The 25,104-nt window shown below is 46.6% G+C and overlaps 2 protein-coding genes across 6 annotated transcripts in view; both read right to left on the reverse strand.

Annotated features, from left to right (window-relative positions):
- The window catches only part of CD47 (CD47 molecule), a 75,122-nt gene extending 51,881 nt beyond the window's left edge, over positions 1-23,241 (reverse strand). For 2 of the 5 annotated variants that reach the window (XM_048492493.1, XM_048492492.1), the window contains exons 1-2: positions 23,036-23,241; positions 20,088-20,444 (exon numbers count right to left, since the gene is read on the reverse strand). In XM_048492493.1, coding sequence (XP_048348450.1) covers positions 20,088-20,444; positions 23,036-23,084 — 406 coding nt within the window. In that variant the 5' untranslated portion in view covers positions 23,085-23,241. The remainder of the gene's footprint in view (positions 1-20,087; positions 20,445-23,035) is intronic. The other 3 variants (XM_048492494.1, XM_048492491.1, XM_048492495.1) reach the window with 2 other exon arrangements.
- On the reverse strand, positions 2,647-3,425 carry LOC125430528 (splicing factor, proline- and glutamine-rich-like). Its single transcript, XM_048492496.1, has 2 exons — positions 3,297-3,425; positions 2,647-3,123 (listed from the first exon to the last, which is right to left on the reverse strand). The coding sequence occupies exons 1-2, from the start codon at positions 3,349-3,351 to the stop codon at positions 2,777-2,779; spliced, it is 402 nt and encodes a 133-aa protein (XP_048348453.1). The 5' UTR covers positions 3,352-3,425; the 3' UTR covers positions 2,647-2,776.
- Positions 23,242-25,104: the final 1,863 nt, after the last annotated feature.

Here is a 25,104-nt window from a genome sequence, read left to right on the forward strand (position 1 = left end):
TGTAACGATGCCTCAGTGGAATATCTGACCCACCGATTGTCACACTCTCTCAGAGTACAGTCAATTAGATCCAAGCATGTGAACATTGGTCCTGCACATGTACTCCAACTCCCCGATTTAATCACATAACACAGCGTGTTGGACAATCCTGATCCTCATCTCTGTCTGATAGTGGCAGACTGTCACGTGGAGACTGCTGAATGTCAGTAGCTATCCTTCAGCCTGACACTAATGTCCAGCGTCGCATTTGCTTGCTACCTTCCTTTGTGATCATCAGTGCACCACATCCTTCCTTTGTGATCATCAGTGTCACTAAAGGCTTGCTTATGTCTTCCCTCCCCTTACAGTGACCAGAATGGACAGCCGTCTGAAGAGGCTGGAGGAGGAGGTTTCGCTCCTTGGAGCCAGGGTGCGTGTGATGGAGGAGAGTGGCCCCAACTGGGTCCAAGACTCCCGCTGTAGGTCGTAGAGGAGGAGTTCTGGAGCTCTGATGAGCGGCTACAAATTGTCACCAGTGAGGAGGAGACAGCTGACACCCTCAGGAACCCACCCACATCTGAGCCATCTGAAGTGGTTGTGGTGAGCTCCGCTGTTCCAGGGAGCTCAAGCTCCACACCCTGAACTGGTTGAGCACAGAAAGTTTCAGTTGCAATTATATGTTGTACAGTTTTCACCATTTCAAATGTTAGTACAGTTTTGTACAGTTGTTTGTGTGATGAGTTTTCCTGATGGGAGGGATTTTGCTTGTACTGCTTGGGGTTGGTTGTGGGAATGTATTGTATTAAAGTTTGCCATTTCTACATTTTCATTCCTTGTGTCAAGTTCCCTTTCTCAGAGGTTATAATATTGCCACCTGACAGGAAGTCACCACCTAGCTATTTCAAGCTCCCAAACACAAACAGAAGTGGTTGCAATGTCTGCAGATCTTGGGAGTGGTCCCTAGCAACACACCATTGATGGTCAAGCTGTGTGGGGGTGAATTATACCCCCAGCCCTGATACAGCATCACTGTCTGTGTGAATTAGCAGTTAGGAGCATGGTGTCTTCCAATCTGGAGGAACCAGTTTTGATTCCCAGCTGTACTGTTGGAGCTGTGCAGGGTTATCTGGGGAAATCATATTTGCCTGTGACCTTGGCCCAGACACAGCTTCCGGGTCCTCGGATGGGCAAAATCAACCCTCCCTAACCATGGATTGCATCATGCAGAGTCTCTCAGATGGATACTCTGGTCGTTTGGTGTTGGTTGCCTAACACTTGCACGCCTGACAGTATGCACACCCCAACTGTCTTCCCCCTTACGCCTTGGAATCCAGCCACGAGCTTGAGAGGATGATCTGAGGTCTTCATTGCAGAGGAATGACAGCTGGTATTCATATCCCCCATTGTCTCCTGCAGGGCAGTCAGACTTCATAATCTCCCCTAGCTGAAAGCAATCTCTGTGGGTGGGTGGATCTTCGGAGAGTCTCGAGAACTGTGACTAATCCAAGGTCCCCCAGCTGGTATGTGTTGGAGGGCGCACTCCAGGCTGAGATCCAAATATAAGTCTCAACAGCTCAGGTGGCAGAGTGGAGAATGAAATGCAGATCCTCCTGATTAGCATGCACCAGCTCTTTACCACTGTGCAACATTGACAGTGACACATTGGAACCCCCCCCCTTCCCCGGAGTTTCCTGTGCAATCCCCCTGCCTGTCACTTGGATTGGAAGGGAGAATCCGAGGTCCCCAGTTGAAACATTGAAAGTGATGCTCAGTCAGGGTGGGGGAGGATCAACCCCAATACAGCATCACTGTCAATGTCGTTTCTGCTGGGAACTCCAGCTTCTACCATCACAGTGATTTCTTTGGCAGAATTTCAGCTCCCTATGGTCAACCCCTTCAAAACTGACGCTGGTTTGGGGTGGGAGGCAGCGTCACTTGCTGCAACTAGTGAGGCCAAATTCTACTGCGAAACAGTTAAATGGATGCTGTTCTCCCCCTTTGGGGGGACTAGATACATCACCATAACATAGTTGCATGGCAGTAATGATGCATTAATCAAGTATTATAAATTATCTAGTGGGACAAATGTGCTGCTGTGGAGCATAACTCATTGCTGTGTTCAGATTTGTCGGGTAGGGCATGTTCTGGGATGTGAATGTTGTTCCAGGAACAACATGGTGTACCAAATCAATGCTTGCCCATCATGGGGGAGGTCTACTGCCCATGGGGGTGGCAAACCACAGTTTGCCTAGATATGCTACTGGGTGTGGCTACAAGGGGGAGGGTGTGCGTTGCATCGTCCACACGTGGGGGGGCCCCGTCAAATGCAGGTTTTGGCCAAGGCTCCTGTTTGCCTTGGGACACCACTGCTGTCTCCCCACAACGTGAATGGATGTGGGACATGTGATTGAGCAGTGAGGCTGGTGTGGTGAAGGGACACAAAGAGGGGATACCTGTGACTGCTTTCAAAAATTTTATTTGCAAAACATTGGAGAAACACTGAACACCCCCCAACAAGCCCCAGACTTTCCCCCTGGCCCACAGCAAACCCCCCAGAACTCCCCAACCCCCAACAAGCCCCAGACCCTCCCCCCAGGCCCACAACGAACCCCACCAAGAACTCCCCAACTCCCAGCAAGCCTCAGACCCTCCCCCCTGAGTCCACCATAAAACTTCCCCAGCAATGCTCTCCTCCCCCAACAAGGCACTGCCCACAAAATTGTCATTAGGCCAACACCCTGGCCATTGCACAGCTGCCACCAACCCCCGTGAGTCCACAGTTGCCGCAGGCCAGCTGTCAGGGTGTGTCCTCCGAACTAGAGGGCAGACCTGCAAGGTGCAGGGCAGGGCCACCCCACTGTGGGGCCTCTGGTGGCGCCCCTGGAGCAGACGAGGGCAGACTGGCTGGCACTGTGCTGGCCTCCTCCAGGTCAGAGGGCACAGGGGTGGTGCTGCCGCTGGTGGAGGAGGAGGCAGCCTGCTGTGTCCCACTGCCTGGTCCTGAGCTTAGGACCAGCGGTTGCTCTGTGGGGGGTGGAGGTGAACGATCCCCTGCCACCTGGCGCTGCTCTAACACTTGCAGCAGCTGCTCGACCGCTGCCAGCCGCCGCCCCATGCGTGCCATTCTCCGATCCATGTGTGCCACTGCAAAAGAGGAGCATAATTAGCTGGGCCAGCTCTCCCCAGCTGCCCATGGCCTGGCCAGCTGGCATTGTCGACAGTCATTCCTGCTTCCCCATGTGACTTCCATCACTGTGCCACACCCACAGCAGGCTGCAGCAGAGCAGTCAGAGGGAGTCTGTGCAATCTGTACTTACACAGCTGGAAGCAGTTGCAGTGCTGCTGCTGTGGTTGGTGGCCTGCTGCTGCCATTCCAGATGGCCCTGGAGGGGAGAAAGTTGAATGTCACATTTACTGGCCCACAGCACTTGTACATGGGGGGGGGGCATGATCCTCCATGCCATGGCCTCTGCAACTGGCTGGAGCAGGGATGCTGTTGTACCCATGCATGAGGGAGGGGCCACAACCCCACCTGCCCTCAGGTCATGACTGCCCCTCCCATAGCCCTGTTGTGGCCACAATAGGTATATGAGAAGCTGAATGAGCTCCATCATGGCACACTCCCTTGCCCTACCCTTCTCTCTCCCTCCCCTCTGGGCAGCAGCATAGATGGAAGATGGTGCACATCCCCCCCCCCGGCCACTGTGTGGCTGGCATCCACCCCTCCACAGCATCACTTTCCAAGCTTGTGCCCCCAGGGAGTCATTGCTACTGTGGATTAGTGGTGAAGGGCAGGTGCACTCTGAGCTGCAGGATCTGGTTTTGTTTCCCTGCTCTGCCACTTGAGCTGTGGAGGCTCATCTGGGGAATGCACATTAGCCAGTGCCTCCCACACACAGTTGCTGGGTGACCATGGGCTAGTCACAGCTTGTGGGAGTTCTGTCATCCACACCCATCTCACAGGGTGTGTGGTGTGAGGGTGCAGGGTCAACAAAAGAAAGGGGGGATGTCACTCCAAACTACTATTGTGCTTGTACACTGAGGACCTCGGTTTGTCACTTTCAATCCATGGGAATGGGAGTGTCTGCACAAAAGTAATATGTGTGAATTGGGATGGTGCCTGCTTTCAGGGGTGCAATTGTTCAGCTACAAGCACCAAATTGCAAGGTTATATGTGAGGGACTATTCTGAGGATACTTTCACCAAGGTTTGGTGAAGTTTGGTCAGAGGACGATTGTGCATGGATCAAAAGTGTTGTCACCATCCTCCCTTAGCTCCCATTTGAAACAATGGAGGTCAGTGGCACCCCTTTTGGGAGTCTGTATCTGTGGAGCCTCTGAACCAAAGCTCACCAAATCTGGCTGCCATCATCAGGAGGTTCCCCCTGAAACATCCCTGCAGTGTAGTGCAACTGGTGCAAGCAATGCAGGCCAGGCAAAATGCACTTCAGAAAAACAACGAAATGGTGGCCACACCTCCAAATGGAGAGGATGGCTTCACATGCGCAGGGGGGACCATTGAAAACCATGACCCCCCCCACCTGAGCACATGAGCTGAAGGTGCGCATGTGCGAGGCTGTATGTCAGCGCATTCGGCACACATCGCGACACTCACGACGCCAGCTCTGCAAGCCTCTGCTTACCTGGTCCCTGGCTTGCCTCCACTGGACGCCTTCCATAGAACTGGAAGAGCTCAGGTAGTCGCAGCCTCGCCTCGGGCTGGTGACACGGAGTCCCCACCAGAGGAGATTTCTGCCTCCTGGCCCTGGATGGGGCCTTCAAGTGGCTCCCGTGGGGGTGCCAGGGCGCGGCATCGAGCAGCGGCGCCTGTCGGAAACAAATAACAATCAGATGGGATCCTACATGGGGAACCCAGCTGCGCACATTCGCGTGTGCGCACGGTCGCGAGCTCGAGTACACGCGCACTCACCTTCAGGCCGACGGTCCACCCAACGGGGCTCCCCAGCCAGCCGCCACAGCTGGCGCATGGCGGCAAAATGCGGGGGCCAGTCAGCGCGGTGAGGGTGCCCTCCACTTCTCTCCATTGCAGAGAAGAAGTCCCTTTTGAGGGCCTTCCACTTGGTGCAGGCTTGCACCTCAGTGCGGTGGAAGCCTGCACGCTGGAGTGCCCTCGCCACCGTGCGGAACACCCGTCGATTGGGCAGTCCCGTGCTGGCCATGAGGAGCCAGGCGTGCCCACGGTCCCTGACCGTGCGGAGGAGGATGGTGACCTCCTCCGCTTGCCAGTAGACCCCACGCCTGGGTGCACTCATGGCTGCACGGGAAATGGTTGGGGAAAGGAAGGGACCCTCTATATAAGTAGATCTGGCCCTTTTCCCATTGGCCCATTTGAAGCCAACGGACGTCCGCGGCGACGGCGCCTCAGAGGGACCCCTTTTTAAAATCACGCCGCCCCGGGGATGCGGTCGCAGCCTTGCGACCCCACGCCGCCGCGCAGCAGCGGAGGCGCACAGATCCTCTCGCCTCGTACGCACCCCTGTTTCCCGAAAAGAATGAAATACACACAACGCTAGAGGCACGTGGAAGGACCTTTTATTTGCACTTAGTACAGCCAAGGGTGTGCACGCCCCACAGATCAAAGCACCACCAGGGCCTACTCTCTGACTCGCATGCTGAGCAGGAGCCAGAGATAAGGCTGCCCCAATGCCAGTCATTGGATGGCAGCAGCCCACACCCTTTGTTGCTGGTGGCCACCTCTGAAGAGATACCCAGGTAGGGCATCTCTGACAGCCTGCCCCTCTCGCCTGTGGGTGTTAACCTGGGGGTTGCACAGATGCCCATGTGGTGGCACAGCTGCATCTTCCTGATGCTGCCCTGCTTCTTCAGTGTAGCAGTACAATCTATCCATATAAGAAGAAGAGTTGGATGTATATTCCCTCCATTTCTGTCCTGCAGGAGACTCCAAGGGGCTGATATTGCCCTTCCCCCCTCATAACAGACCCCCTGTGAGGAAGGTGGTGCTGAGAGAACTGAGAGAGGCTGTGTATGGGCCAAGGTCACCCAGCTGGCATGCGTGGGATTGCTCAACTGAAGCTGCATGTCCCAGATACACATGTGCAGCTCCATCAAGTTAGCAGGGAACAGACACCTGTTCCTCAGTTTTGGAATGCCCATGCTCTCCAGCACAACATCACTTTGCCATTGATGCTGTTTCAGGGTGGGGGATAACACATTCCTAGGCAGCATCAATGTCCACGTTTTGCTACCTGGGGACATGGGATTTTTCCTCTCAGGTGGCCTTAGTGGAGCAGTTCAGACTCTCCAGTTGACACACCATTGTCAGTAATGCTGTTTGTGGGTGGCCTGCAGCAACACAGCAGCTGCCAGGGGGAGGGGCAGGGTAAGGCAGGGCAGTCTCCACTCCCTGCCAGCAGAGTGATGTTTTTAGGAGCAGGCCCGGGGTTGTGGCCAGGATGGCCACACCTTAGGAGCTTTGCGAAGTTTGGTCACTTCCCCCCCTCCCCCCCCCGCCCCTGAAGTGTGTCTCCGGTGATTTTACTGAATGGTCCAGCACCTTCTCCAAATCCGTATAGGCTGCACAGACAGTGGCTGCCCATACAAGCCGTGGTGTCACAGGTGGCATAAACTGGGAGTGAAAGTAGCTGGGAGGGGAGGCGATGACAGATGGGGGTGGCCAAAGCTTTAGTGTAGTCACGTGGGCCGTTTGCGCTGCTGCGCGGACGTGACGTCGGCCCTGCGCGGCTTCGCGAGTGCGCAGCCGCAACGGAGCATAGCGAGAAGCCGCTTCCGCAGCGCCTCCGTGCGAACCGGCACATTTCTATGTGACTGCGGACGCCCGCAGCTCCGCCTGTCTGTGCGAACGCTTTTTTTCGGAGGCGTCGCACTTTACGACGTCATCGCGTCGCTGTTTTCGGCCGTGCAGAAACAGCCTTCATTTAACAAACATGGCACAAGATGCAATGGAATCAAAACACTGTTCATAATAATCAAAGCATGGTTTTGTTTTGTTTTGCCTTAATGCATTCTAAATACAGATGCATGTATAGTCAGACTGTACCTTAGCTGGTAAAGTGCTAGCAACATGGACAGAAGAATCAAATTACAAATACAGCTGTGATAACCTTGGTACACAGTTTTTAGCAAGTTCCACATTGGATGGTTTTCAGCAAGTTCCACATTAGATGCAAACTGACTAAAAAGTCCATGCAAGAGCAAGAATTCACTGCAAAAAATGTTAGAATTCTGAGATACTACCACTTGATCATTCTTAAAATTGAACCAGTTAATGTGGTTTTAGGGATGCCCTAGGTATCATGTTGCTATCTTCTTTCTTACCAGGAGGTGGGGGTCATGTATCTTCAGTGTACATAAGCAGCTTTTACAAACATGTTACATGTTTTGTTTAAGTAAATTCATTCTCATAAGTCCTGCATTTCCAACAACCTTCAAAGTATCAATGACTATCCATGGCTTCTTGCAATCCTGTTTCCCCATCCTCACTAATTACTAGCTCTCCCTGTAGTTTCTGCAATCCTACCTTCTCCCCTGCAATATTAACAAGCTGTGCTATATCAATTTCCCTGTTGACAATTTCCATTTCACGCAACTTTCTGAAAACAAACAGAAGTATTCTTCATTAACACATTATTTCTTAAAGACCCTTGTTTACCATCAGTTTACTATATAAAACCACAGACTTTGAACTTTTCTAAAATTAGTGGTTCATTGATGATCAACTTCAGAACTGGTCCGTCTTGACTGTCCATACACACGCCTCACTGATTACCATAATCACTGTGGCTCTCTGTCTGCTCCACAGCTCACAGAAAACCAATGCAAGCCTGGCCTATTTCAGAAATATTTTTCTCTCTGTATACTTTCAGGATAGTGGGCATTGGAAGCTACCTGGCAATAGATGCAAATTTTACTCTATCCTTCAATCAAGCAGGTTCCTGACTTACAACAACAAAATACTTTCAAAATCACAATAAAAACGTTAACATTCAGCAAAAAGAAACACCTAAAGCCTCTTACCATGCAATCCTTTGCAAAGTTGTTCCAGTTTAAGCCCACTGATTTCGGTGGATTTTAACTGGAATAACTTTGCATAGGTTTGCGCACAGTTAATCTCTTCAGTTTGGTAGGTACTGTTGAATCATGAGTGAAATGGGTAAACAGGCCTTCAAAAGAGAACAGGTGTCCAATAATTTTTGGTATTTAGACCTTGAACATCAGCGGATTCTGTAGTATCCCAATGTCATTATACTGATCTGTCTAATGCAAACATTTTGAGTAAGTCTACCATGCCATCCGCAAATGCATGCAATAGCATGAAAAAAGCATTAGCAGAGGTGGCCACGCTGGATGATAATGTAATCCCCATCTTACAGCCCAGACACAATTAGGCAAAGTGTCTAGCAAAAGCTGGTGTTTCTTATTTGATACAAGGAATCATGTCCTGTATGAATTCAAGGATTGTAGTACATCAAGAACAGACTCTGTATTTCACTAATATTTTTAAATATCAAACAAATATCAAACATTTTTTTCTTTAAAATGTTCTCAAAGCAATATTTCACCTGTCACTGTGAACAGATACCTAAGCTTCTAGTTCCTATTAAGAAATTTACTTACATTACATCTACCTATAGTATCTCTGCAACAAGACTGTGAGACAATCCACATCAATCCATCGGCTAAGTTGTTCCAACACTTGACTGTCAGTTCATAGTACTGGCCTGTAAACACAGTGCACATACAGTAGTACCGTATATACTCGTGTATAAGTCGACCCGAGTTTAAGTCGAGGTACCCAGTTTTACCACAAAAATTAGGAAAACTTATTGACTAGTGTATAAGTCCAGGGTGGGAAATGCAACAGCCAGCGGCACAGACCAGGGCGCCGCCGCCATTCCCCCTCTGCCCCAGGGAGAAGGCAGTCGCCTGAGGCAGAGGGGGGTTCCCTGCTCGGTGCCCCCCCCCGGCGGCGCTCCCCCACACTTACTTTAACAAACGTAGCAGGCTTGAGAAGAGGCCTGCCTGTGTTCCCTTCCAGGCTCCAAACGACTTGGTGGGAACTTGGTGGGAAATGTAGTTTGCAGCAGGCTGTTTCAGCCTGGAAGGGAACACAGGCAGCAGGTCTCTTCTCAAGCCTACTGCGTTTGTTAAAGTAAGTATGGGGGGCATCGTGGGGGGGGATCACTGACTCGCGTATAAGTCGAGGGGGGCATTTTTCAGTCTAAAAAAGGGCTGAAAAACTCGACTTATCCGTGAGTATATACGGTAATTTTTCTCAGGATGATTTACTGGTGAAGATGAAGAAACACAGCAAGCTAGTAGCCAGAAATCTTCCTTGTGTTGCAGCATCTGCTCCAGAGTACTTTGGCAAATACCTTGATAATGATGTTTCAGAAAAGATCCCAATTATCACTTAGGGACATCACTTTTTCCTGGGGTGCACTCAGATTTAAGTTTATCTATGGATAAACTTGGGCCCCTTCCGCACATGCAGAATAATGCACTTTCAATCCACTTTCACAATGGTTTAAAAGTGGATTTTGCTATTCCACATAGTAAAATCCAGCTGCAAAGTGAATCGAAAGTGCATTATTCTGCATGTGTGCAAAGTGAATCGAAAGTGCATTATTCTGCATGTGTGGAAGGGACTTTACTTTTGCACTGATATCAAATCAATGCACACACCCCTCCGTGACAAACCCCTAGCTGTCAAACAACCGATCCAATGCAAAAAGCCTGAGTTGATTTGAATGCTGTAGCCACACCCAATTGGCTTTCCGAGAGCTGACAGAATGTCAGGACAGAGAGATTATAGTTAAGTTCTATCTCTGGAAGAGAACAGACCGAGTAGAGTTGGGATCTGACTCTCAATTGGAACAAATAAATCAGAAGGGTCTGTCTCGAGAGTGGATCAGACTGAGTAGGTTAGGACTCTGAGCATTAGTGACTCTAATCTGGTTTAAATCTATATTCCAGAAACAAAGAAACTGGTTATAAACTGTTTGTCAAAGTTGTGGGAGACTGACAGAGACAATTGTCCCGAAGAGAAATCCATGAATGATTTTTGACTGCAAAAAATCCCTGTCAGTGGTGAAATGATACTTACGTTCTCTTTGAACAATTAAAAGTATATATAGCTTTCAAACACGAACTGGCTGAGAAGAAAATGTTTACTTCAGTCAGCGCTGTAGCGTTACATTGATTTGAAACCTGTTCATTGTTCCAGTGACTACTTAAAGCATTTTAACCAGTTTGAGAGGGCAATCAGCGGAACAGGTGCTGCCTTCTTCATCTTGGGATTGGGTGGGCCAAGCACCGTTTCCCTAGAGGCCTGGGCATCCCCTCCCCAGCACCTTAGAGAACTCTGGCAGACCAGATGCAGTCCTTCTGCTGCAGAGCTGGCCCACCTCAGGTCAGGTAAGGTCATTAGCCCAGAAGTGCAATGCTTATAATAGCCAATCTCCCACTAGGTGCAAAAATTGCAGACAGGCCTGGCAGCAACCATCAGGTGACTTGCTACTACACATTTTGCATTACTCTCCAAGGCCCAACTGCTTGCTACTGTTCAACAGCAGCACACAATAACAAGGGTGGTATCTTACTTAGAATGTCAGATTAGGATCTGGGAGAACCCGGTTAGAATCATTACTCAGCCATGGAAGGTCATAGGAAGCTCATGGAAGCTCACTCACTCTCAACCTAACCTACCTCACAAGGATGGGGTGAGTATAAAAGAGAGGAAAGGAGAATCATATAAGCTGCTTTGTTCTGCTACATAACATATAGCCCCAACTCAATCCCAGTAATCAAACAGGAGTAATAAATACATTACTTTAACCCAGTGGTTCTCAACCTTCCTAATGCCACAACCCTTTAATACAGTTCCTCATGTTGTGGTGACCCCCAACCCTAACATTTATCCATTTTACAGATGGGGAACACTGATGCAGAGAGTCTTAAGCGACCCCTGGGAAAGGATCGTTCGACCCCCAAAGGGGACGCGACCCACAAGTTGAGAACCACTGCTTAACCCAAGACTGTTTGAATAAGGACTATCCACCAACCACAAGATACATATTAAACCACTTAGATAGTACAGAAGACTAGTAGCACCTTAAAGATTAACATTTATACCAGCATATGCTTTCTATGCATCAGATATCACTTTCAGATGCACAGAGTTCAAAATCATCCCATGACATTTTTTAACAATTCAGTTTACAAACAGAAGAGGAAAGAGGCGAAGTTGCTGAGAGAGAATGGTTGTAAATACCTCAGGTATAAGTCACTCAGGTATGAGCCAGTGGTGGGATTAAAATAATTTAACAACTGGTTGTTTACAAGCACCATTTTAACAACCGGTTCTGCCAAAGTGGTGTGAACCTGCTGAACCCCACCACTGGGTATAGGTCACCATAAGAAATGGACTGCAATGGATATGATTATTATACATAATAAATAACTAGAGAGGTCAGAGGTTCCTGCCTCTATTGGGCACATCTATAGAAAAATCCAATCAAAGCTATTAATGAATTCATTAAATTCTTGTAGAGAATGGCATTTTAAAGGTCCACAGTGGCCAAATTTATCTTGGGTCCCTGGCATGGCAATATAGTTTCTGCCTCTCCACCGCACCATTTCCCTAAACTCAGAGACCTAGTGTGACGTTATTTGAGGCAGAATGAACTCAACATGTTACAAAACGTTACATAACTTGGCCTTTAGTTTATCATTCTCAAGCTTAACTTCCTCTAGAGTTTACTATCTCTCGTTCACTGTCTCCCAAGATGGCAGTGGCCTTCCAGTAACCTTGTGCAATAGCTGCCTTTGTCTTTTGTAAATCAAGGATGCAGTTCAGGCAGTTCAGGTTCCATTTCAAGATCCATCTTCTCCAGGATGCAAATACTGGTCAATCTGAATACAATTAAGTACTACCATCCTGTATTATGTAATCCATGAAATTCAGATCTGACATGTTGTGTTATAGTAAAATACACAACTTCACTCCTATGCATAGTAACAATTACCTCAACAGGTAGAAAGCACAGTCCTGCCATGGGAGTCATTTTTATTACCTAATGGCTCCCTTTGGTAACTATAGAAAAACGAGGAAGCAAGTGTATTTATCTGTATGTGGAAGAGTGGGAGAGAAGAGTTTAGAGACAGTCAAACCTCTTTACTAGAGATATGCCATTTTGAAGGCGGGGGGGGGGATCTTTTCCCTTGGACAGGAAATAATTTCAGGAAAAATTGAACAGTGTGCAATATTTTATCAACCCTAAACATATTTACCAATATAATATATACACTACTTAACTTACAATATAGAATTGTATTATTTGGCATACATTTCATTTCATTATTTGATTTATAACCCACCCTCCCCCATAGGGCTCAGGGCGGCGAACAACAATAATATAAACAACAAACACCATGGGTCAATCAACAAAACATCAATAGGCATGTGGAATTTAGGACTATACATGCCTCAGTTCTCTACAAGTGAAACTTTGAATGTACTTGTAACGATTTAAAATGTTGTGTGTGTGTTTCTTTAAAATGACAGGTAAGTTGTACAAGGAAGGCAGGCAAAAGGATGATGAGAAACTGAACTGATTGGTTGCCACTGGAGAGAGACTGTGAAGGGTTTTGTACAGAGGGAAAGTGAGAGAGCCTGAGAAGGGACTGAGGTAAACACCATTATGATGTTACCAGCCTAGAGTTATATAAAGTACAAAACTGCGCAAAGTAGAAATAAGTAAAAAATATTGAGAGACTAGAAATGAAGTCAAATCCTAATATGGTCTCAGAGATGTAAAGAAGTGAGAGACTGGATTGATGTGAAGTGAAAGTCACCTTAGCCAGAAGTTATTGCCTCAGGTTATATTCATTGTAAATTATTTCCTGTAACCTTTAAGCTAAATAAAATAAATAAATTTTAATTTGTTCAATTTAACCTGGAATCCTACACTAGTAAGTATATTATTTGGAAATAATTTTTCATACATACAGTGAAGTTGCCTCACTCCAAGTCAGACCTTTTATCGATCCAGAACATCTCTTCTGAGCAGGAAGCACATTTCTCCTTGTGAATGATGTCCCATAGTTCTAACTACCATTTTAAAAATCCTTTCATCATAAAAAAGATAGTCTACTCTGATCATTTCAGGTGTTTTTTTTCCAGAACTGCTTTCCATTTTGAGGTGAAGAAACCAGAACTGCATAGTTTTCTAAAATGTGGAAGCTACACAGATTTATGTGAAGAAACTATCCTAGCAGATTTATGTTAACCACTTCCTAGTAATTTTGCAATTACATTTTCCACTAAAAACTGAAATGATAATCAAGGATTACTGAGAAAGTTTCCCATAGAAAAATGGGAAGACTGAGAATATATTGAAAACTTCTTCATGTTCCCTACCATGATCTTTAAAATTGCAGAAGTCCTCAGAGAGCCAGCTTGATGTAGTAGTTAAGAGCAGATGCACTCTAATCTGGGGAACCGGGTTTGATTCCCTGCTCTGCGACTTGAGCTGTGGAGGCTTATCTGGTGAACCAGATTAGTCTGTGTACTCCAACACACACTAGCTAGTCACAGTTCTTTGGAACTCTCTCTGTCCATCCACCTCATAGGGTGTTTTTGGGGGTGAGGGGAAGGGAAAGGAGATTGTAAAACCCTTTGAGTCTCCTTACAGGAGAGAAAGGGGGGATATAAATCCAAACTCTTCTTCATATAGAATGCCCATGTATGATCACAAATTAGCATAAAGCAATGACTGTGTGCTGATTTGCCAACACAGATAGTTCATATGTTATGTGGCCACAACTTTAGGGCTACCCAACCACAATGATGAGGTATGTTTTGCCATGAAGGTGGACCTACTGCACAAGTCAGTGTGCCTCTATACAGTCAGCAAAGCATCCTTTCAATTTGCTTTTGGTGGCTCAATTATTTCTTCAAAATTCTGACCCTTTCACCCTACACGTTTCTTCTTTTTAACTTCTGTATTGATATAGTGCACCATTAACAACACCCTGCATCACTGACTCCAATTCATGGCAGTTTTTTTCTTTCATACCTATCTATCTGCTGTAGTTCATGTACATACAGGGGAAGACTATGACTTTGCATTTTCTCATTTTTTCTTGTTTCTTTCTTCTCTTTGTGCTATGCTCAAGATCTGGACTACAGGGATCCCACAAGGTTACATCTTCTCCCCCATGCTTCCCATGCTTTATAACATCTACATGAAGCTTCTGGCAAAGGTCATTCAGAGATAAGGGCTGAGTTGCCACCAATATGTGGATTACACTCTGCTCTGTTTGCACTTCCAGCAGATACCAGTGAGATTGTGAAATTGTAAATAGATGCCTGGAGATAGTCTTGCAATGGATGAAGGCTAACATGCTGAAATTTAATGTTGACAAAATGGAAGTGCGACTGGTGGAGGAGAAGAAGGTCCAACCCAGTATTAAAATTCTCCTCAGAGTTACACTTCCCTTAAAGGATCAGATTTACAACTTGAAGTGATGCTGAACCAGGGTTTCCAGTTGGATAAACAGACTGCATCAATGGCCTGGGATACCTTTCACCAGCTTTGGCTGGTTGTCCAACAGTAGCCTTTCTGGAGAAAGGTACCCACCCTAGTCATATCTGTAATCTTTTCACCTAACTTCCCCCTTAGAGACACTCCTGGATTTATCAAACTGATGTCTCAAGCCATCAGACTGATGACTCACAATTAAGGTTAACGTCTGTCTCTTGTCCTTCACAGGAAGGGCAGGAAATCCCTTTGTCTAGGTAGATTTAGGATCTGCATAACTCCTGAGGGTCCGTTTTTCCCTATAAGAAGCCCATTCTCCCAATAGACAGTGTTCAGTATCTCTGGACAACTCTCTATCTGATACTGTTCCACAGCTAAGCACAGGTTGCTCAGTTCTGTTCATCAGACCATTTCGCTCCGGGATCAGGTGACTATAACTTTTATTGCCCCTTCACATTTAGTTCTCATTTATTCCGGACCTGTCCTCTCACAACTGTCTATATCCTAGGACTGTGTGTGTGTTATTGTGTTTTATTGTGTGCCTGTGTACCATTTTTATGCCTTAATAAAAAAGGTTAAACTTTGATCCACTTTCCTGCGTGTTACTTTTTAAAAAGCTGACTCTTGTATAAATAGGCATTCAAGATCCCGTGTTGGCCAGCCTTTTGGAATGCCAAGAATCTGCTCCAGCTAATTTCCCCACACTAAAAGGGAGAGACTTCCCACCGCTTTGGGTAACAAAAGTGTCTTGAGGCAGTAGGAGGAGATGGATAGGCTTCTGTCCATCCTATTGGAGAACAATGCAGGTCAAAGGTAATGATACTCATAATCCACTGGGAGACCTCGTCACTCTTAAGCACTGTGGCTATTATATATTTATCATCAGGTTACCATTGGTGCAGTACCCCATGCCTTTCTACATTCAAGAGATTGAAGAAAGCCTTTCCTGAGATGCCGGAGGACCCCATATTTGCAAGACTTTCCACAGAAATTGTGAGAATAAGAGCCCCATCTGGGGGGAGAGCTGCTGCCATCCCCCAGTGCTGGGACACAATGCTGGACATGGTGCCAGAATCCTAGCATCCCTTTCACTAACAGTGTAGTGGGGGCAGGCTGGGAAGGGGCCAACTTCAGTTGCCTCCCTGCTGGCCATTTACAGTGTTATACCGGCAGCCAGGAATTCAGATTTATGCCGCCCTTTCGGGTGACGTGTCTGTTGTTCCAAAGAGGCTTCTTGATGACAGTGAGGAGGTTTTTTTTTTCATTTTTCAAGCTTCTCCATGCTGCTGGGAAAGCTTTTTGGTGGCCACATGGCCACAGCCGGACGGCCAGCTCTTGGATGGGGCTGCCCATGTTATAAATCAAGCTGAACCCCCAACTCAGTTGTTGCTTACAACAGGGCTATCAGTCCTCTATTTATTAAGAGTACCAAAGGTACCAAGTAAGAGTACCGACATTTTGCCACACATAAGCAATACCCCCCCTTGTTTTTGAAAAATATTCTGAGACAGCTGAGGATATAATCAAGATGTTTATTTAAAATCACAGAATAACTACATATAAGTATGTGAGATTACAATACCAGCCTACCTATTTTTTTTCTAACTTCTTAGTCTGTTTTTCAGATAAATTCCAATATGAATTGTTCTTACCAATCAGTTCTATAGAATTCTGAGCACAGTTGGCCAGGCTTGCTGACCTTGAAGGGGAAGTATAATTCATACTGTTATCATTTTGACAGAGCTCCGCCCTGGAACAAAATTTTATTTACTTAATTTATAACTTGCCTTTCTCACTGAGACTCAAAGCAAATTACAGAATATAAAAATGCAACGCAAAGTTTAAAACATAAAAAATCAATAAAAGTGGATCACAAAATTAGAAAACAATGCACTAATATCAAGATAATACATACAAAAAAGTACAGTAAACTACAAAGCTATTCCCTTTATAAAAGCAGCCTCCTGAACAATTTCACTCTCCTACAGCCCTTCTTTTTATAAAACCAGTTCAGTCTATTCCCACAAACAGGACCCCTTTTATACACTTCCTAAAAATCTTTCTTTGGAGTCCATCTTCTGATTGATCATTATTCCACAGGTCTCAGTTGACATCATCTTTACTTACATAACTAGTTTACTACTTAAAATTTGCAAAACAAGTATACCATTTAAATTCCCTTATCTATATTTCACACCTCTTAAAGAGAGTGCAGATTACTTCCAACTCGACTGAACTGACACAAATTGTACAAACAACCCATCATGCTATGGGACAGGCTCTAAGGCTCGGTTTCAGGGAAGCTGCCGCTCGTGCAGCCTGTCTCTATGACTCTCTTAAAAGGGCAATGCTTGTCTTTGGAGTATTGACCTTTTAAGAGAGTCATAGAGACAGGCTGCCGGAGCAGCAGCTTCCTGAAGCCGAGCCTCAGAGCCTGCAGGTAAGGGAAAGGGTGAGTGAGTGGGTGAGGAGCCAGGGCTAAAAGGGGGCATGGTCGAGATGCAGCTGGGGACTGCAGCTGGGGGCTGCCTGAGGTGGGGAAGGGGTGTGGGACCCTCACTCATGTATAAATCGAGGGGGCATTTTTCAGCCTAAAAAGGGCTGAAAAAATTGACTTATACACAAGTATATAGGGTAGTTAAAAATACAGTCTTCCATATTTATTCTACTGAAATCACACATTTACTGTTACATTTATTCTACTAAGCAAATAATTTCCCCTTAGATTACTCTTCAGTATTTCTATCGCCACAAATTCCACATCTCATCCACAGTGGCCTGACCTACAAAATACCTTTAGTGACACAAACAAATTCTAATGCTACAAGTGAGCATGTTCAACTGGGAAGAAATGCATATTGTCGATGTTATTCAGTGGAGGGAAGAGGAGACATGTGCTCATGACTAGAATAGTCTAGAATATTGGAATCCCCTAAGTGCTAAGCGTAAAATGAAGTTCAGTTTTCAGTACAAATTATGACTTTGCAGCTCCAACGTACAGATATCAAATTAGCTGATGATCAGACTATAAATCCTTTCCTGATTCAGTTACTGTGCCTGCAAAAAATGGCATAATACTGGTGGGCAAAATTTAAAACTGCATATAGGAAGCTGGGCAGGGGTCAGTAGCTGAGAAGTGAAGATAGCACTTAATCAGTTACTTCCTTAATTACTAAAATTGAAGAGTTCTAAGCTTCAACGGCCTATAAATCAGTTATCTGAGATGGTGCCCCCAGTACCAAGCAGACAGACATGTGGTTACTGTTGGGGGGGGGGAGCTGAGCACTATACACACGAGCACAGTCTCAATGATGGGTGGGATTCATCAGCAGAATGGAATTTTGCTGCCTCTCCTCTTTCACTGCAACCCACTGATCTCCACAAAATGCCATTTTGGGGGGGATAGTGGATTCTTTTTGTAAAACCCGGGTTGCAGCCCCTTGCGAGCAAACGGCCAGGAAGCATTTTAATTGGCCATACTTTCCTTTGTTTTTAAAGGTGCTGGGTTGCAGCTGCATAGCCGTGCAGGGTCAGGGTCCATGCCTGCCCGCCCATGTAGCTACACAGTGAAGGGAGGTAAGATTTTTTAAAAAACCAGACGCGCCTCTGTGCGAAGGCACGACAGCAACCCACATTGTTTCTGCAGGCTCTGTTCACTGCCTGCACACAGGCATGGGAATGCGAAAACAGAAGAGTGGGTTACTTTATCCCGACTGCAACCCGCTCTGCCTGTGCTGTGCAGAAGGGGCCTGAGTCATCCTGCAGAGGAAGTACAGCAAAGCAAACTTCTGCTGAAGTTTGAACTCCATGCTGCTTATTTTGGCTTTAGGCTGGCATTCCTGCAAAGAATGCAGTGCATCTCCTCAAAATATGGGCAGAGCAGCCCAGCTGTTCCCAGAATAGCTGTTGTCAGTGATTACAGCTTATAACTCAAGCTGTGGTACACAACAGCATGGCTAAGCAATTGTGATCCCAGACAGGTAGGGTGGATAAAAATCAATCCGTTTTTTAAAAATAAAAAAATCAGATTTTAACATTTTAAATCAGATTTTTTTTATTTAAATTGGATTTTTAAAAATAAAATGCTTTTTGAGGAAAAATCTAGTTTAAATAGTTTTCTATGTAAGATATATTATAGATCAAAGGTTATTCATTATGAAATACAGATTAGTTTTTAATTATGTAGCCTAAGACTGTATATTCATGAAGTATGTATGTATGTATGTATTTATTTATTTATTGTTAAATAAATTTAACGAATCTATTTATAATGTCATGCTCTTCCAGAGGTTTCTGTAAGATTTTTTAAACTGTGAATTCGTGTCTGCAGAGATATGCTTCTTCTTCACAGTGAAAATGTTATAAAATAAACATACAGAGATGAGAAAAAAGACAATTCCATTATTCCTTTACAAAAGACAATCCCATTATTCTTGCATATACACAGAATCAACCTGTTACCCCTTCGTGCTAAGTTTCAAGAAGTTCAATGAATAGAAGATTGACTGGAATGGAACTGATCTGCACAAGGAGCTAAGGGTGAAGAGGGAGGAATAAACAGTTAAAATGTAAGTGAAGTCTCTCGGGTAGAATACTTCATAAGTCTTGGGATCTTTGTGTGTATAGTCAGACATTTATCATATTATTCTCTTCCTGGAGGAGAAAATCTATAATGGCAGCCGGCTGTAAAAGAGACCCAGTTTGGGAATATTATAATGAAGTTCTCTACGTATGGATAAGGCAAACATGCACGCAAAACACAAACACTGCGACAAAGAAATGCAATGCCTGGTGGCCCAAATGAAACTGGAAATAGTTCATTTCAAAACCTTGACACATAATTGGCTAAGGATTTGAACGTCTGACGACGAACCCTTAACCAATTAGTGTGCAGGACGCACAGGGCAAAAGCCCTGTGCTGCCTGCACCCCAACTGTCCATTGCCGTCTGCGGAGCACCAGCAAAACCCTCCCTCACCCCCAGCCCTCCCTTGCCACCCTCTCCAACACCAACCCACCCCTTGCCACCACCCCCCTCCAGCAAAGCAATCCCAGTGACACAGCAAGAAAAAGAAATGTCTGGAGCATGGTACAAAGATGGTGCCTGTGATGGGATGATGGTGGGATAGTAGGGATGACGTGGGTAGGATCAACAAGGCGGGAAAATGAACTTTCCTTCAACACAAAGAAAAACCCAGAAACAGGAGGATATATGCACAGCTTCATACAGTTGCTTCCAACCCCCCAACCCCACCCCTGTTTTTAAACCCATTGTGCAGAAACACTTCTGTGAGGAAGAAGAGCAGGTGGAAACAGGGTTTTTTAGTTATGATTATGCCAAGATCTGAATCAGGCTTAAGCAGAGACACCTGTGATGCATCCAAAGCCCTCTCACTAAATTCTCCACTACACTGAATGGAACAGTAAGAGTTGATACTGTTCTGAATCAAGACCGAATCAAGACAAAATCTGTGGCCCCTGGCTACCTACTCAAAATCACATGTGGATAACAGTTTAAAAACATCAGTCCCAGTACTTAATACAGAAGAAAAAAACCAATAACTTACCTATTGCTTGTTTAAGTTCAACTGTAGATATTCCTTCTCGGTTTGATTCTGTTACTTCACAGCTGTAGTTTCCTGGAATTGCCTCTTTCCTTGATAGGGAGAGTGAAGCAGTGCCAAAAGGGAGCTTTGATAGAGACACAAATTCCGCCGACTGAAAAGTGCTGTTTCTTTGAATCTTCACTGGTTGTTCAAATCCATCAAAAGAAAAAAATTCGTTTCCTCCTAGTCTCCACTTAACATACATTGCTCGAGTATCATTCAGTTGTAGGTTAGTTACTATGCAAGGTATGATGACAGTTGAATTACAAGTGTCCATTAAAATACTTCCGAACTTTTGAAGCTGCAACTGGGCAGAACCTGGAAAAAAGAAAAGCAAGTATCACGAATCATGATTTCTGAACTATCAACTGAGGACTATTCTGGCCTCCAATCCACAAGTCCCATTTAAAAGCATTACCGGATTACTTGATGGCTCGTTTCTCTGTCTGCTCGAACCGTGAAAACCTAGGACTGTATTATTATCCCACCAGTGAACTTACCTCAAAAAAAAAAAAAACATCCAAGGGACAACAGCAAAAGAACACATAGATAGCTATAGAAATGCATATCTCCCTTGGGGAGATATGCCACAAAAAATGTGGTTCATCTCCAAGGCCAGCTCTGCTGGTGCTTAGAAGGTAGGTAGGCAGTGAATGCTGACTAAAGTCAGCTCCACCCCCAGGCCCGCCCCCCCAAATGTCCCCAGCCCAAGTAGGGAAGGACGGCAGCTTCTGGGTGGGGCGCCACTAAGCTGCACAGCTGTCGCCCGGGCAAGTCACCCCTCCACTGGTGCATTTTCACCTTGCTTCGGTGTGGTGGGTACCCACACTAACACAGTGCTACGCCGGCTCCAGAGGTGGGTCCGCCCTTTCCCCTGGATTGGGCTCTCAGTGCTCTAAGAGAACTGATAAGCAACGAGAAACAGTTCTTCCCCCAAATTTCGAGCACTCTAACACAGGCCCTTATCTAGCTTCCTAATGTTTTAATTCCCCAAGACACGACCATTTTGAAAACAACTATCTTTTCTCTCTGGAGACCTGAAAAGTCAATTCACAGCAAGTCTACACAGCATTTGAAAGCTCCTACAAACGAACACCTGAAAGGACTTGTGTGGATCTTATCTCACTTCATTTCTCAGTTACCATGCAATCCTATCAAAACCTGTGGTACTTTGAGTGACTCACATGCTAACCGCTGCCCTCTGTGCCCTCACCTGAAGAGGTAAGGTGACTAGCAAAAAAAGACACAAGGCTTGATCAGTAATGGTCCCTTGCCTGTAAGGAATGCCCTCTTTCTTGAGGCTCAGGTAGTGCCTACTCTACTCTATTCTCAGTGTCAGGACCACATTAATTTTTACCTATCATCCAAGGTTATCATCCAAGGGTTTTATTTTTTTTAATTATTTAACTATTTTTACAAGACACTTTTAGTCTAAGGATTATGTGTTACTTTTTACTTTTCTGGGCTGTATTGCCAGGTTTTTAATTAACGCTAATTTTAACAGTGTTCTATTTTTTGTAATTCATCATGAGGTTTTTTGTTAGCCACTTCTGAAGAAGCATCTTATAGATGTTTTTAAATAAACAAAATAGAAATCATTTTGTGCCAGTAATAATACAACAGATGAACCTTAGTAAAGAACATTGTTTCCAATAGGGGACATGATCTGAAGGTGTCTACCCTGCAGCTGGTATATGCCAGGGCTGCAATGCATACTGAACCCCCCCCCCCCCCCCACCCGCCATCACCCACCATGGTAATAAGAGCTGATTTCGAGACCAAAGCGGATCATTCAAGTCTACACCCCTGCACAGGAGTCTTCCAGAAGTAAGCTGCCTCTTTTTGAAGTGGGCTGCCGCTCCTACTTTGCCTCCTAGCAGCACTGAGATCATACAAAGCTGCTGCCAACACGTGTCTCAAAGTTCTTTTTTAAAAAAACACCCATCACCCGACAAGAGCCAAACCGACAGATGGATCGTACATTGTCATAATTCTTAGGTGGGTTCTTGAAAGGGCAACAGCCATCATCAGAACCGATTAGCTGAGAAGTCTGCAAGCCTGCTACGAAACCAACCACCCGCCGTCACGTAGCTTCACACGGCAAGCAGGAGTATGTGGGCGAGCAAGAAAAAGGCGAGCCCTACACCTACACCCCTGCGTTTGCTGGCACAGCGCCACCAGAGCCAGTGCCTCCTCTCCCATCTCCCGGTCCCACACAAGCCTGTTGTCACTCCTGCCTCTGCGAATGCACAACAGCGGGAGTCCTGAAGCGGAGCTTATGGGAAGCATCAGGCGTCCCGCAGGAAGCCAATCCCAGCGCGAAGCACTCGACGACGCCAGCCCGACACGGGCTTGCTTTAAGGGATGCAGAGGCGAAGCGGCGCAAGGCAGCCCCTGCCTGTCATTGCGCACTTTGCTGGGACCAGCAGCCCTCCATCGCACAACAGCGAGCGGCGGGTTCGCGTCCTGCCGTCTCCCCACCCCGCATCTTCCGAACCCCCCCGACCCCAGATGGCTACTCTCGCCCCCAGTCGACCGCCACCTGCCCACCCCGAGGCCTCGCAAGACCCCGATTACGAAACTGCGCGGGGAGGGGGGGGAGCAGAAGTCCCGGCTGTCTCTCGCAGCCCTCCCAGTCTCCGCACAACCCGCGAGTGTTTTGAAGGACGGGCGGACGGGCGGGAGCGGTGGAGAACTGCGCGACGGGGAAAAGGCTGGAGAGGGGCATTAAGGCGAGAGGGGGCAGCGGCGTTGCCCATCGGAGGGCGACACACTCCAGCCCGTCCGTCCGTCCCAGGAGGCACTGAGGAGGGAGAGGGCAGCAGCGGTGCCCATCTAGGGGGGCATTTAAGGAGAGCGTCAGCGGCAGTCCCCATCTGAGGGAGGGAGAGGGAAGCAGGGGGACTCACCGGCGCCCAAGATGCCCAGCAGCACCCACCAGACTCTCAGCGCATCCATGTCCAAGCCCGGCAGGTGGGGGAGCCGCTCGCCGCCGCGTTGAGCCTGGCACACCGAAAGACGGCCGGGTGGGGGCGGCGGAGCCGGAGCGGGGAACTGGAGCCGCCCAACCCGCAGCCCGACCGTTTACGGCGCTGCTCCCTCCAGCCGCAGCGAGCGGGGCGGAGCCACGCCCGGCTTTCGCTTTCGCTCTACGCCACAAGGGAGGCAGGGCGTGGGCGGGCGGGTGAGCGAGCGAGCGAGCGGAGGCTTCTGCAGAGGCGCCCCGGCCGGCGGCGGCTGTGAGCCTCGGGAGGGACGGAGGGGAGGAAGGCAAAGAGGAGGCGCGGGGAACAGCGGGCGGCGGCGGCCCAGCAGACCCTGCACAGGGGGCCCTGTTCGGATCTGGGGGCTGTGGCTCTGTGCCGCGTTTTTCCCTGCTGGAGAAATTCAGATGGGGCGCGCGCTCTCGCCTCTTCTCCCGAAAAGCGCCAGGGCCGGAGTTAGCGGGGTTACGTTTGCGACGTGTGAATTTGTGCCGTCGGGGATTTCACCTGTTGCAGCTTGGGCCTGGGGCGGGGACGGTGTAGGGATGAAACGAAGAGGCTCTTTATTTTATTCGTGTTTTCCCAAGGATGTCCTTGAGTGGACCACGGTCTGAACTTCACCTCCTTTGCAGGGATGTTGTAATCGTAAATAAAGGGACAGCGGATCTTCCAAGCATTGCACAGAACGCAGAATATGGCAGCGTTATGTTTCTGCCACGCTCTTCTGAATCTTGGCAGTCGTGCCGCCCGGTGCCGTTTTATTACTTTGTGAAATGGGACCGAAACAGTATCGGTATCGCTTATTTCAAGGCTCAAATCTGACAGCCCCTTTCTCTGCTGATGTCTTGTGCTTGTGTTATCTTTCACAAAGTTTTTAATAAATAGTTCTTTTGATATGTGTGAAGCCAAGTTAATGCAAATCTTTCTGCAGATGTCAAATCCAAATTAATTTAGAGGATCTGAAATCAGGATAGTATTTTTAATTCACCTGTGTCTTCTAAGGACTTATTACATTATTGTAACACAAATACAACATCTTCAGTCCACTAGAGGTAACTAGGGATTGTGTGCAGATAAGTAGAGACTGCCAGACATCTGCATGCTAGGTACTCCACTCAGGTCCAGTAACATGGAAAATTATTGGATTGCTCCATCCAGGGTCTTTGGAATACTCGGGTACAAAGCCTGTCACTCATTTTCTTTTCACTACTCCCTGTTTTGATATGATTTTTTCCTTTGTCAGGGAAAAAAAATCACATCCAGTGATTACAAGATTGTAACACGTATATCTTAAATTGAGAGACAAAGACTGGGTTTACTTGTAAACCATGGGGTATGTGCAAATGAGATCCTATTCCATGCTTCATAAACTAAATATGAACAAATACCACACTCACATAAAATGACAGTGCATTCTTTCCTGGGTTGCCATGTTGCCAGATGAGAAAACATTCTTCTACTACATTGAGTCCAAATTAATTCATTCTCCCTTTTATCCCTTTTTTAAAAATGTACTGCCTGAGGTACTGCCTGCAGAACTTGAAAGCCTGTGTATTGTTTTTTGACCTTATAATAGGTAGTGGTAAACATATTGCCCACTTTTGCTTTTGGGTTATTTTAAAAGTTATAGTTTCCTCTTTTTTGTCAGCAAATTTATTTAGTTATTTTTATTAGATGTCAGCCCCACTGTATACTGTACTGGTCAGGCCTCACCTGGAGTATTGAGTTCAGTTCTGGAGGCCTCACTTCAAAAAGGATGAGGTCAGAATGGAACAGGTGCAGAGAAGAGCAAGGAGAATGATCAGGGGCCTGGAAACCAAGCCCTTTGAGGAAACTTGTTCAATCTAGAGAACAGACTGAGGGGGAATATGATTGCTCTCTTTAAGTATTTGAAGGGCTGTCACTTAGAGGAGGGTAATAAGCTGTTCTGTTGGCAGCAGAGGATAGGACTCCCAATAATTGGTATAAATTATGGGGAGAAGGATTCTGACTAG

This window comes from Sphaerodactylus townsendi, linkage group LG04 (genome assembly GCF_021028975.2).
Source record: "Sphaerodactylus townsendi isolate TG3544 linkage group LG04, MPM_Stown_v2.3, whole genome shotgun sequence".
Taxonomy (NCBI): Eukaryota; Metazoa; Chordata; class Lepidosauria; order Squamata; family Sphaerodactylidae; genus Sphaerodactylus; species Sphaerodactylus townsendi.